The sequence below is a fragment of the Homalodisca vitripennis genome, chromosome 1 (genome assembly GCF_021130785.1).
Source record: "Homalodisca vitripennis isolate AUS2020 chromosome 1, UT_GWSS_2.1, whole genome shotgun sequence".
Classification (NCBI taxonomy): Eukaryota; Metazoa; Arthropoda; class Insecta; order Hemiptera; family Cicadellidae; genus Homalodisca; species Homalodisca vitripennis.
Genome location: NC_060207.1, coordinates 106,950,730 through 106,963,886, shown reverse-complemented (window position 1 = coordinate 106,963,886; position 13,157 = coordinate 106,950,730). Strand labels below are relative to the sequence as shown.

The window sequence follows — 13,157 nt, the reverse complement described above, 5'->3', positions numbered from 1 at the left end:
AACTTAAAAAGTAAATTTTGTTTGTAATATACTGTGTTACCTTGTAAGATAAAAAAATGAAACAATAAAAATTAAATAACTAAATAATTGTAGCTGCCTATTAAAACTGCAATTTTATATTTTTATCTTGGTACTCAAGTCTATTGTGGAATGTTATTCCACAGGATGGTGCTACGTATCCGCTGTGACGCTGCTGTTGCTCAGTGTCAGTTGGGAATGAAATTTGGCTGTGATGCGGTAACTGAGGCTCCTCGCCTTCTCAAGCTGGCAGCAAAGCTGGGAGTCAACGTGATCGGAATCAGCTTCCATGTTGGCTCAGGTTGCCAGGATCCTCCGGTGTTCCGTCGGGCCATCTCAGCCGCCCGGAATCTTTTTGACCTTGGCTCACAGCTCGGCTTCAACATGCATCTGCTGGATATTGGTGGTGGCTACCCAGGCAATCGTGGCAGCTCCATTGACAAGGTGAGTTATTATACCCATTGGCAGATGTTCTCATCATTGTTGCTTGTCGGGTAGGAGGGAGTCCCTGGCATGTTTCAGGAGCACAGAATGTCTCAACACATTCGAGTAAGTTCCACATTGAATTAATGCACTGTCTTCCATTTGTATTCAGATCCATCTATTCCCTTGTTTTTCTTTTCAAAATTCTTCACAATTAAAAAAACTTCAAACCAAAGTTTTAAAAATTTTTTAATTTTTAAGTTTATTCTTGTTTTTTCATGAACTACTTTTGTCTTTAAAACATTTAATGGTTATTTTTTTTCCTTTTTAAAGTTTATCCCAATTAGAACACAATACAATTAGTATCTGTCAAGTGAGTTGTCATCTATTTTATAAAATTATATTTGTCACTTACTTGTGTTGTGTGTAACCTTAAACATGCGAGGTTCTTGTTGGTTATTGTTTGTTTTGTTAACTGAAACATTACAATACATATTATCGTATTGTGAGTATCTTTATTAAAAGATAAATGGGTTGCTTACTACATTAATTTAAGGTACTTTAGTGTAGGTTAAATTTGTATTTTATAATTTATAGTTTTTCATTTTCCTGGTAAACATATTCATATATATTTTAATATATGAATAAATTAATGGAATTTAGAGTAACTGCGATTTTCCTAGTAATTGTGACGTTTTTTTAGTTTAATTTAATTCTTCTGAAGATATTAAAACTATCCCAATTTTAGTCCCTCCTTTTCCAATTTCTTAGATTCTGTTTAGTTGTTTCCTTTTAAGTCTTCTCGGAATGTCTTCATCTTCTCTATGGTTTCAGTGTATAGCTGAATTTTCAGAATCTTCTTATAACTACCTTAGTGTGTGACTGTGTGTTAAAATTTCATTTATGCAATTTGAAAAGTGTTAAAGTGCGGGCTTGTTAAACATAACATTTGTACACTTTGTTGTGTTGAGGCAACATAACATCTATTAAAGAATATTTTACATTAAATCATACAACACTTATTCTGTTAGTCATGACCAATTTCATATAAAAATAAACAATCACAGATTTAAAAATACTTTTTCTTAACTTCTTGAGTCTATCTAAACTTTTCTAAATATTTTTGATTTTTCTTTCAATGTTTGTCACGTTCTACAAGCTTTTGAGTACTGAATTTCTGAAGTCTGTTGACTCTGAGTTGAACCAGTCTTCTTTCACCTTGTCATCATAGCGAAACACTTTACACCAAAAAACTTCCTTAGGCAGCAAAGTAAAAATAGTTGGCTTGGGGCCAAGATTCTTACTGTAGGTGATCATTATGTTTCCATGTAAAAAGATGTGATTAGATTTTGGGTTTGAATGGCAGAAATGGTTCTGGCATTGTTAAAAAAGACACCCCAACATCTTAAGTCGAAGTGGCCCCTTATTTTGTGTATGTCACGTTGACATTAAGTCAGTGAAGCGATAGTAACGGTTGCATTTATTGTTGACTTTCGTTTCACAAACTCAACTAAAACACTCTATGTCTATTTTAAACACAATAATTGTGGCAATTATTGCCACAACCTAGTTTGTTGAGATTGTCCCTTGGCCTTGGCTTTGAGTGGTGATGAAAATCCACATTTCATCTTCTGTTATTTAAAAGTTTCTTGTCTTTTTTATCATAGTGATTTCAAAAAAATCAAGAATTAAAAGTCTTCTGTCACTGGGTGTTCCTCAGTAAGTAGTCTAGGTATCCTAAGTGAGTATAATTTGTGAAATTGAAAATTTTAGAGACAAAGTTCTATAAAAGCTGTTCTACTCACATTCCAGTGCAGATTTTTAAACTGTGGGCAGCCGATCTTCTGTTCACAACATTGACCAAACCCTCAGTGATCACTGATGGTGAGCCTAATTGCAGTTCATCTCAAACATTTCTGTTGTTGCTGTAACGTTCCTTATTGTCAAAAACTGAAATAAAGAACATATTTCACAGTTGGTAGCCTAATCAATCGTTATAAACATTACAGACTGATATAACACAGAGCTTACTGGTGTAATACATAGTCAAATTACTGTGATTTTACTATGAAAACATGTTGGGAGCCAGTGTATATGTATGTTTCAATGATCATCTGTTTAGCTACGGTGAAATAAATCTTGCCTTCTAAGTAACCTTTGCAGTTTTATTGTGGTTTAATGTAATGATACATAACGTTAGAAATCCTGAATGGTGAAATAGTGCTAAACTCAAGACTTGCATTAAATCAACTCTTCCCACCATAGCTAGGTAATGTGTAAAACATTTTACTTTTATGGATGATTTTCAATTTATAGAATATAACATGGAATAGGACTTGTGTTTACTAATATCGACTTTTTGTTATTAATATAAAACATTACATGAAGCCATGTCCAATTCACCATTTGGAAGTTTTGTGTTAGTTAAAGGAGTGTGGGGTTAACGTTTCACTTTTTCAATTAATCTGGTAGAATGTTGGTTTGTAGAGGTAAATGTAATTGATAATTAATCATTTTTATTTCATGTATGTATTGTTTTGTTTTGCTTTAAGTTGTACTGTACTCTTAGTTATCTTACGAGAAAAACCACTGGTTATACACTACGTATGTTATAAAATGTTTGTGATCTTATTTTTAATGCATTTTATTATTTATGGGATAATTTTTTACTAATGTATCAACTTGTAATAGTTAAAGTAGCCATAATTTTGATCGAAGTTTAACTAACCTTAATTTAAATTATTGCTAGTAGCATGATGACACTGCATGAAATTGCAAGGCAGACTTAACTGGCATAGTGCCAGGAAACTTTCCTCCTACCTCCTTATTTTTTTAAGGAAGGACTGCAATTATTTCAGAAAGGTAAGTTACCTAGTTTGTAATCGGAAAATCGTAACTATTTAGAGTTTCCAAGCTTCATCATAATAATCTGACTTCAAACATCATACTTAGTTTATAAATTAAAGGAGGGAATCATACATGATGCATTGTGTTAAGGCTCATCAAGATAATGTTCTCTTGGTGCAGTTTGTAACACCTCAAAGAGTAACTTTCTTCTGATGCAGTTTTTAACAGTTCTTCAAGACTAGTATTTTCCTGATGCAGTTTGTAAGAGCTCTCCAAGACTGATATTTTCCTGCTGGGGTTTGTAATAGCTCTCTGATATTAGTATTCTTGTGCTACATAACTCCACTCCAAGACTAGTGTTCCCCTGATGCAATTTGTATTTTAACAGCTCTCCAATACTAGTACTTATTTTAAATGTTTTGTGACTACTCTCCAAGATTATGTTTTCCTGATGAATTTTATAACTGCTGACATTTCTCTTGTGACATTTTTTGATAAAACTAAAAAACTAGTCTGTGGACAGCTTATAAAGACTAGATTTTTTTATGCACTGTGTAACTGCTCTTGAGACTGGTTCCTCTGTTGTAGATTATTAGAGCTGTCCAATATGATTGTTTCTCTTTATCAATTTCCTAACAGAGTCCCAAGACTAATTTTCATTTATAGATTTCATAACAACTCCTCTACACAGGTATTTCTGTGACAGCTCTTGTAGACTGATGTTTGTATTATGTGCTTTCTAATAGCTCTAATACTAGAACTAGCATTTCTTAAACATATTTTGTATCTTCTTTCCTAGACTTCTGTTTGATTGATGGAGATGCATTGGAACAGTTCCCTAAGACTTGTTTCTCTGATTTATTTGTAAAGGGTCTCCCAGAATGGTAATTATCTAATATTTGTAACAATTTCCCAAACTCGTGTGGCTCTGATATAGTTTACAACTCTCAAAAACTGATGTTTCTCTGCATTTGTAACAGCTCTCTCAGACTAGTATTTCTGTAATGTATTTTGGAGTATTGGTTTGTGAGATTTTTCTGATGCAACAATTCTCTAAATTGGTATTTCTCAGATGTATTTATAACAACTTTCCAACAGCATTACTCAGATGCATACTTTAACAGCTCCTGAAGACTGGTATTCTTCATAGTGTATTCACTCTTTTAAGAGTTTCATATCAAAAGCACTAAGAATATATGACAGATTTCATCGGTTTTCTGCTTATAAGCACTAAGAATTTGTATAGTTTTTTGTTGTAAAAAGAAATACCTGATACCTGCTGCTGTACAATGTCAATATAAAGAGTAATGTTTCCTAGCTGCTATACCGGATAGGTCTGCACTTGTCACTGTGATGGTAGGTTAGACTAGTTCATTCCGAGTCCACAGGAAGGTGAGTCAGTGGATTTGGGTGTCGCCTACTTAACCTGAACTCAATGTGATCTATTTCCAGTTTGGAGAAAGTGTGAAACTGGAAGCGCAAGTGTGAGCTAATCTGCAGAGCAGACTAAAGTGGCTAAACGAGGAGCAGAACATAGCGAATGAAATGGGCTAAGCGAGCCTCAGGAGCAGACGTGAACGAAACGGGCTAATGCAAGGCCTAATGGGCCCGGCTTTAGTGAAACATTTAAGAGTTGCATACTGCACAAGTTTGTATTTAGGTGAATTTTAGATTTTAAGTTATCTAACTCTTTTAGTATTAACAATATTCATTTTTTCATTGTAAATATTGATTGTCTTGTGGAATTCTAATCATTTGATCTTCAACTGACGACTTTACTGTTAAAAACAGTATCTATGTAGATAAAGTTTGAAGTGAAAACTCCCAAAATCAATATATTGGAATATATCAAAATTATCGTTAGTTGTTAATTTGTTTTTTGCTACTGCTGTGAAATATTGTTTTTGGTTTGATAATTGAAAATTTATGAAAATGATATGCTAGTTTTCGACTAAAAGTGCAATTTACAAGTTATGGTACATGGTAAAATACGGTAAAAACCATAACTACTGTTATTTATACAGTTCAAAATTATAAAATTCACTTCAATATTATCATATAAACTGTTCTTAAATTTGTTTTTATTATAACCTGAAGTTACTTAATTTAACAACGAACAGTGGACATTTGTGTTTTATCAACTGTGCAAAGGCTTTCAAGGTATAATATAAGCATTAGACATTGGCATTAGAGCAATGCAATGTCAGTAGTTTTGGATTGACAGAGTGACTTTTTGGAATTTTGTATGAACACACCAAATTGCATAACCAAAGGTTGGACATGTTTAATTTGCAGTCTGTATTTTTCATACTAAAATAAAATCATGATTCACAAACTGCTATAAGTAATGATGAAATGTAAAGTTACTTGATTAGTTATTTTCATATGTGAATCTAAATTCATACTTGCAATCAAAATATTTCCTCTTGTTCAAATTTGTTATACAAATATTTTAGCCAAAATCCACCAAAGCCTACATAATAACACAAATAGTTAAGAGTCATAAAGGTAGAATTCCTAAAAAAGCATAACATTTTGTACCTTAATTGTTAGGAACTGTTCGTTTGTTATGAACGATCTTAAAGAGTGAAGTACTAACCATTTTGTCCTTCATTAGTGCTACATTTTTATATTTTATACCTTTTGGTTTTCATGAAATTGATGCAATTTTTGTTTGTGAATTATAAATTAAAAAATAGAAAATACCAACAAACAGTAAAGTAAACAATCTTCTGACCCATAGTTTATTACTGATTCCATTTGAATTAGGAAATACCCTGATATTGCTTTAACTATTCCTCAGACCTTGACAACTATCATCATATTTTGACTGTCTTCGCCTAATTATGGACTCTTTTTCTTGTTGTGTGGCCACTGATCAAAACTTCTAAAGACTATTATCCTGTGATAGTAAAGGACCTCATTTTTATTATGCATTTTACTACATGTGTTTCTTTATCTAAGTATCATATTTCTATAAACTATCAATGTTACGTTTCAACCCGATATTCAAAGATTATCTTTGGCTTTTCATAATTGCCACTATCTGGCTTGTTTTCTATTGGAAATTTCCTTGACAATCAATATCTAACTTAAATCATTTCTATGTAAAATAATTCTAGTATGAAATAGTATAACCTCTTATAAGTTCATCTGTGTGTCACTAACCAATATTACCATTTCAGAAATGCCGAGTTTGACTCCATGTCCAAGTATACATAATTTTTATATGTGGTTTCAATCAGTTTAAATAATTGATTTGTTCTGTTACTTCTATAGGCTCTATGAACACTTTTTCTTTGTTGTTGTATGTTCCTTTGTTATCCTTTCAGTGGCATTATTTTGTCTTTCGCAACCTAATGCATTGTATTACACAAATACATTGATAGTCATTGTGTTGGCTATTTCAATTGTATTTCAACTCAATAGATTGTGTTCTTTACTACATACAATCTGTTAATATTTAATTTGTTCTATTTAAATGTTTTAAAATATAGGATATTTCTACATTTATTACGCATTCTTATTGGATGCTATATTAATAAATTTAAAATTAAATCAACAAATAAATATTAAATTCCTTTGACATTTCAAAATTTATTGTTTATGCCATTGTTGATTGTAATTCGGTCAATATAAAAACATTTTATATTTTACTCATCGAATTAAAATTTGTATAGAGTAAAAAATTAACATAATTAAGGAATCTCAGTTACTACAGAATAGATCCTTAAAAACTTGCATGTGTGTATTTAATCATTTTTATTTCTGAAATGTGGAGTTTTGTAATACAATATCAGCATATTTAAATCAATAAGCCTCCAATATTCTTGGTAAAATTCACAACAATTAAAAAGTGTTCGTAGCTGCTCTTCAGTTAACTAAAGTAAGTATTCATTACTAAAAAGTAATCTATTAACGTTCAGCCTAGAGTGGTTTTGTTCAATTTTGTTTTGTCGTTTCTCAAGTGAAGCTTTATGTTTTATTTTATGTCATGCTTCTTGGACATTGTGGATTATTATACTATTTATAAAAACATTGCATTTATATGTTAGGAATTTATCAATCAAAACCATGTTACATAGTATTAAAATAACAACAAAACACAAAGTATTAATGTGATAAATTCAACATTTAATAATTATAAAGCCAACAAACCTAACTATTTCCTGTATTCTATTTTCTGTTAATGTACGGATTGAAATTTTTACTAAATTGATTTTTCAATTTGTAACTTATACTGTTATAACGTGTATAAACACACTATTTTCAAAATTTACAATTTATTTCTAATATTAATCTTGCAATTTTTGTTTATCAAATACCATTATCTAACATGGAAAAAACTTACTAAAATGAACACTTCTGTAATAACGTATAATCTTGATTCATACAATTTACAATTTCTTATGATTTTTAATCTGTTTTTGTTTTTTAATTATTTGCTATACATTAATTTACTTTTGTATATAATTGTAATTTTGATAAAAAAAGTTATACTTTAATTCTGAAGCCATAAATAATGTTATATATGTAATGTTCCCCTTACCAGCGTTATAATGGCTAGCAGTACTATAGTAACCACATTTTTCTGTGTTGATCTACAGATTGCTGATGTGGTGAATGCTGCCTTGGATGAATTCTTCCCATTGACAATGGGTGTCAGTGTCATCGCAGAGCCTGGTCGCTTCTACGTCGCATCCGCATACACACTTGCGACGCTGGTTCACTCCAAGCGTGACACCATGTACTACATCAACGATGGAGTCTATGGTTCCTTCAACTGCATCCTGTATGATCACGCTGTCGTCAATCCCATCCCACTTGTTGTAAGTGTAACAAATTTTAAATAATTGAGATTTCTCCTTATTTGTACCATTACTGTTATCTAGTTCAGAGCTTCCTATACAGCTTAAATTATTCACATGACAGATAATTTGTTAAAATGTTGGATATTTATAATAACATTACAGAATTTTCAGAATGGATATTATACATAATAACAACTAATGGATTAGTGAAACATCAGAAACAAAAACAGCCGAACAAATAGCAATACATTAAATAAGTAACAAAATTGTGAACTATCTGAAATGCCATTTACCTAAACTGTGATAAAACAATCATACTAAACATTCACAACATACAAGCAAATGAAGAATAAGTAAAGCTAAACATTGATAAAGATAATAATATACCAACAAACAACATTTTTGGATATAATATTAAATAACACTATGAAATGGAATGACCATAATGACATAGGAGAGTTATCCTATAAGTAAGGTCCGGTTAAGAAAAAAAATCCAAATTTTTTCCAAAACAATATTTTTAATTCCTCACATCTTTCTCTATTTTTCTATATAGTTTTCATATTTATTTAAACATTTTCACATTGTCTCACAAGCTTTTGAATGCCTAAGTTGTAGAAATCGGCCACCTGTGAAGATAACCAGTTTTAACTGCTTCTTTCACTTTATCATCTGTGTTGAAGGGCTTGCTGCTAAGAAACTTCTTTAGGTAGCAGAACAAGTGGAAATCATTTGTCACTGTCATGACTGTACGGTGGGCAGTCTATCTGTTCCCATCCAAATTTCTTGATTAAAGTTTGCGTTTCTTTCGCAGTATGGGGTCTGATGTTATCATGTAATAACAACACTCCAGACGACAAAGACTGCGTCGCTTATTCTGGATCGCTTGAAGAAGTTTAGTCAGGGTAGCGCAGTAGTTGTCTTTATTAATAGTCGCCTCTCTTTTTATAAAGTCGACTAACATTACTCCATGTCTATCCCAAAACACGGTCGCTATAACCTTGCTTGCTGAGATTGTCTGCTTTGTCTTGATCTTGTCTGGCGATGACGTGTGATGCCATTCCATTGACTGACGTTTAGACTCGGATATTATGTGAGAAACCCATGTCCCATCCTCTGTGACAATATAGTTTAATATAGTATAGACAATATAGTCTGTCACCTTTCTTATGATATCACTCCAAAGAAGCAAGAGCAGAAGCCATTCTTTTCATTTGTTGGGACTCGTTTGAGCCTGGGAACCCAACGGACACTCAATTTTCAAAAATTCAAATGTTCAGATACAGTTCTGTACAAAGTTGTTCTATTCACATTCAGGAAATCCATATCTAAATCTGAAATAGGAAATCGTTGATCTTCACGAATTTTTTCATCAATCGCATTGACCAAATCGTCTGAAATTATTGATAGTTGGCCAGAGTGTGGTTCATCATGCACATTTTCCTGTCCTTCATTAAAAGCTCACACCCACTTGTGCACTTTACTGTAACTCATTATGTTAGTATCGTAAACTTCAGTAATCTGAATTTCCACAGCTGAAATGTTTCTTGCAGACAAAAACCATACATCATTGCCCTTACTTCACAATTGGCGTGCTGATTAATTGTATTAAAAATTGTGAACTGACACTATAAAGAGCACACAGCAACAGTAACAACGCTAATTGCGGCACTTGATGCGCAACACATGCAAGGAGTCAGCATAGATGTGCGTTTTGTCCTTGGCACCAAATTCAAATAGTTACGGCGAATTGGACCTTACTTTTGAATAATCCTTGTATTATGCATGAACTAAATAAAGCTATTAAAACTGTATCAAGACTGAAGGATTTAGAAATATTAATCTTATTGGTAACCAAAATGGCAATGAGAAAATACCAGAATAAGTAAATTGTAAACTAAGCTCACTCATAAATGATTTTTTTATGTGATGTATTAACACACGTGGCCTAACCATCCCAAAACATACGTCATTTCAAGAAGACGACTAGGTGTGTAGACATTTATTACTGATATGAAACCCAATTTAAAGAACAAAAATGTAAATGTGTCATGTGGATCAGATATCTCGAGAAAGATTTCATCTGTAGACTTGAAATTTTCTATGAAACTTCATTTCTATATTCTATAGTTCACAATGACTGCTTATTTCTGGACTTTTTTTATTTGCCTTTGAATTTTTCAATACTAATGGCAAAAAATTAATCTTTTTTATGTTAAATGTCTAAGTATAATGAGAAATGTATATAGGCTTCCCAATTTTTCACAGAAAAATTATTTCAATATATTTTTTGTGTACCCCAAGTGATACTTAAACATTAATTTACCTTAAAAGTTAAAGCCATTGTGCGCCCGACAGTGTACACAATAGTCTAAAGTATTTATTTAAGCGTGGGATCAAATTTAGTAAACCACCAAGACAGGTAAACAATAAACATGAAATGCATAGCAATCCCATCGAGCACAAGACGTGCTTTAAGAAAGCCTGGTGTGTATTCAGTCGGGTACACAATGGCACTTGTGAAAGATCCCGTTGGGGTACAAGCCGTCATTTAAAATATTGTTAAATTTAAACACATGTAGCTTATTCATGCAGTAAAAATAATAAATAATGGAGAAAAAAATCAATGTTATATGTCAGTAACAAGATTTTTGCGCTCTTTTGCATTGCAGTACTCTCCCTATCTCATCATAACTTTTATTGTTTAAAAATTGTAAAGAACCATGACTCAGTGAACAAATATGTGATTGTTTAATGTGGCAAGATATCTTGAGAAAGATTTAATTTCATGAAATTTCATTTCTATATAGAAGGAATGGGTTCTATGATGGTACATGTCTAAACAATAGAATTTGGCTGACACAATGTATTGTTTTGTGTGTTTTTTTGTATTATTTTTGGTTGTCTATTATTCCCTAGGACATCTTTATGATAAAATTATCTATTTAATTGAACATTTGTATGCAATCTCAGAGAAACCTGTTACGTGACACGTTCCTCCCTTGTTTATTCCATGTTGTGAATAAAATTGTGTTATTGATTTCACTCTAATGTGTACAGAACAAGCCGGGAAAACTGCAGGAGAGTTCTGTGTGGGGACCAACGTGTGACGGTCTGGACCAGGTGGTAACCAGTGTGATGCTTCCTTCATTAGACGTTGGGGACTGGCTGGTCTTTGAGGACATGGGGGCCTACACCCTCCCTGTTGCTTCCACCTTCAATGGCTTCCCAGTGCCCAAAGTGCACGCTGTCATCAGTGAAGATCTCTGGTCAGTAGGCTATGCTGTTCATTTCTTAGATAAAACAATGCAATACCTGATTGAACCTAGTGGCAATAGCTATTGTGTGTATTTATAGTAGCAATCTGAGTTATGGAGGATATTTATGGACATGTGTAAGGCTTTAGAACACGAGTTATTTTTTTTCCTAATATTTATAACAGTAATAAAGTAATTGTCATCAGTAATTGAACCTGTCATCAGGCTTCTGCCTTTTGCATACCAACAGTATTGTGTATAGAGGGGTGTCTAACGTTTTCACACTTTAAAATTGTTTACATACTATCGGCTTTTAATTATGCTTTATTTGTTATGTCCTCATTCAATTTTAATTCAATGGCTAGATTGATTTTATACTTTATATTATTTTATTGGCTAAGTATTAGCAAAGGTGGGCTGGGGAAGTTTATGTTACTCTCCTACCTTGTTTAATCTATGTTGTGAATAAAGTTGTGTAATTTGTTTCACTTCGTTAAAATACAAGAAAATTTGGATATAGCAATTCATTGGAGTAATGGTAATTTGTAAGAAATTAACAATGAAAATTGTTGTGTTAAAAAACAGTTATAAAAAAAAACAGTTTTAAACTAATTTAGTCATCTTTTATGTTTGGCAGGAACTCCTTGAAGAACTTGCTGCCACTGACTGAGGATCATTTCACTCTCCAGAACAACAACTGGGAGTCAATTTGGGACATGCCCTCCCCTCCCCTGTCTTCTTCTCCCCCCTCCCCCTCATCCTACATGTATGAGCTCATCGCTTGATCGGACTTCTGGCTACAATCCTGGCACCCTCAGTTGCGTTAGCACAGACTGCCGCCATCATTCCTTCTCTACACGAGACCGCCTACACGTACACTTAACATGTGTTCATCAATGTTCTGCATTTAACAGATTTCTAGATTTGCATTGGATGTAGCTTTTTATTTCCATAACTGTTAATAAAAGTAACTTTTTATTATTGTTTTAAAAATATCTATTTACTTTGGTTACAAATTGTACGTTAGGCGTGCTTGTGTGGTATAGTGCTATCACAACTTATTCGGCTTGTGATTTTCGGTTTGTGGATGATTATTTTATCTCTTGGTCTTTTAAATCATAGTCTGATTATTTGAGTCACCTTCGCACAATTGTTATCGTATATATTCTTGTTTACTCTATTATTGTTTTTGTTTAAACAGGGTACTTACTTGATGGAATTTGTTATTTTGATTTTTTACTTCTTTGTTTGTAATTTCAATACAGGTGACAATGAATATTGAATAACATTCTATAATCTTTTTTAGATATAATCTTTATTGAATATTTTCAGTTTTATTTTTCTAGTCATCAGCAAAATATTGCTAATAACAAAAACTTAGCTTTGTTATATGTTGAAAATTTATAGATTTTGTAATTTAATACTAACAGCTTGAAAGCATGCTGTACTAATTTTTACACCATGTACAAAAATAATTAAATACATTATTTAAAAGCTTAACTAGCAGTTATAAATGATGACTAGAAAACTGAAATATTAGTCTACCTAGCTGACAACCATTCCAGATCAATTTACGTTGTTTGTTCTTTATATATTTGTATGTTTCTATCGGGGTTGTGGGTTGGTAGGATAAGTAGACGGCGCGTAACAGCCCTGGTGGCGCGGGGCTTGCGGTTCGAATTTGTGAAGAGGCAGCTTTGGTGGTAAATCAAAGGAAATAATAATTTTATGTTTATTTAAAATATTAATTGTGTGTAAATGTAACATTGTGTAGATGTAGCAATAAAATCATGAATATTTA

At 32.3% G+C, this 13,157-nt stretch overlaps 1 protein-coding gene across 2 annotated transcripts in view; it reads left to right on the top strand.

Annotated features, from left to right (window-relative positions):
• Nucleotides 1-13,157, top strand: part of LOC124368768 (ornithine decarboxylase-like) — a 59,285-nt gene extending 46,128 nt beyond the window's left edge. For both annotated transcript variants that reach the window (XM_046826124.1, XM_046826133.1), the window contains exons 5-8: nucleotides 165-462; nucleotides 7,896-8,117; nucleotides 11,160-11,368; nucleotides 11,994-13,157. In XM_046826124.1, the coding sequence (XP_046682080.1) occupies nucleotides 165-462; nucleotides 7,896-8,117; nucleotides 11,160-11,368; nucleotides 11,994-12,141 (877 nt within the window). In that variant the 3' untranslated portion in view covers nucleotides 12,142-13,157. The remainder of the gene's footprint in view (nucleotides 1-164; nucleotides 463-7,895; nucleotides 8,118-11,159; nucleotides 11,369-11,993) is intronic.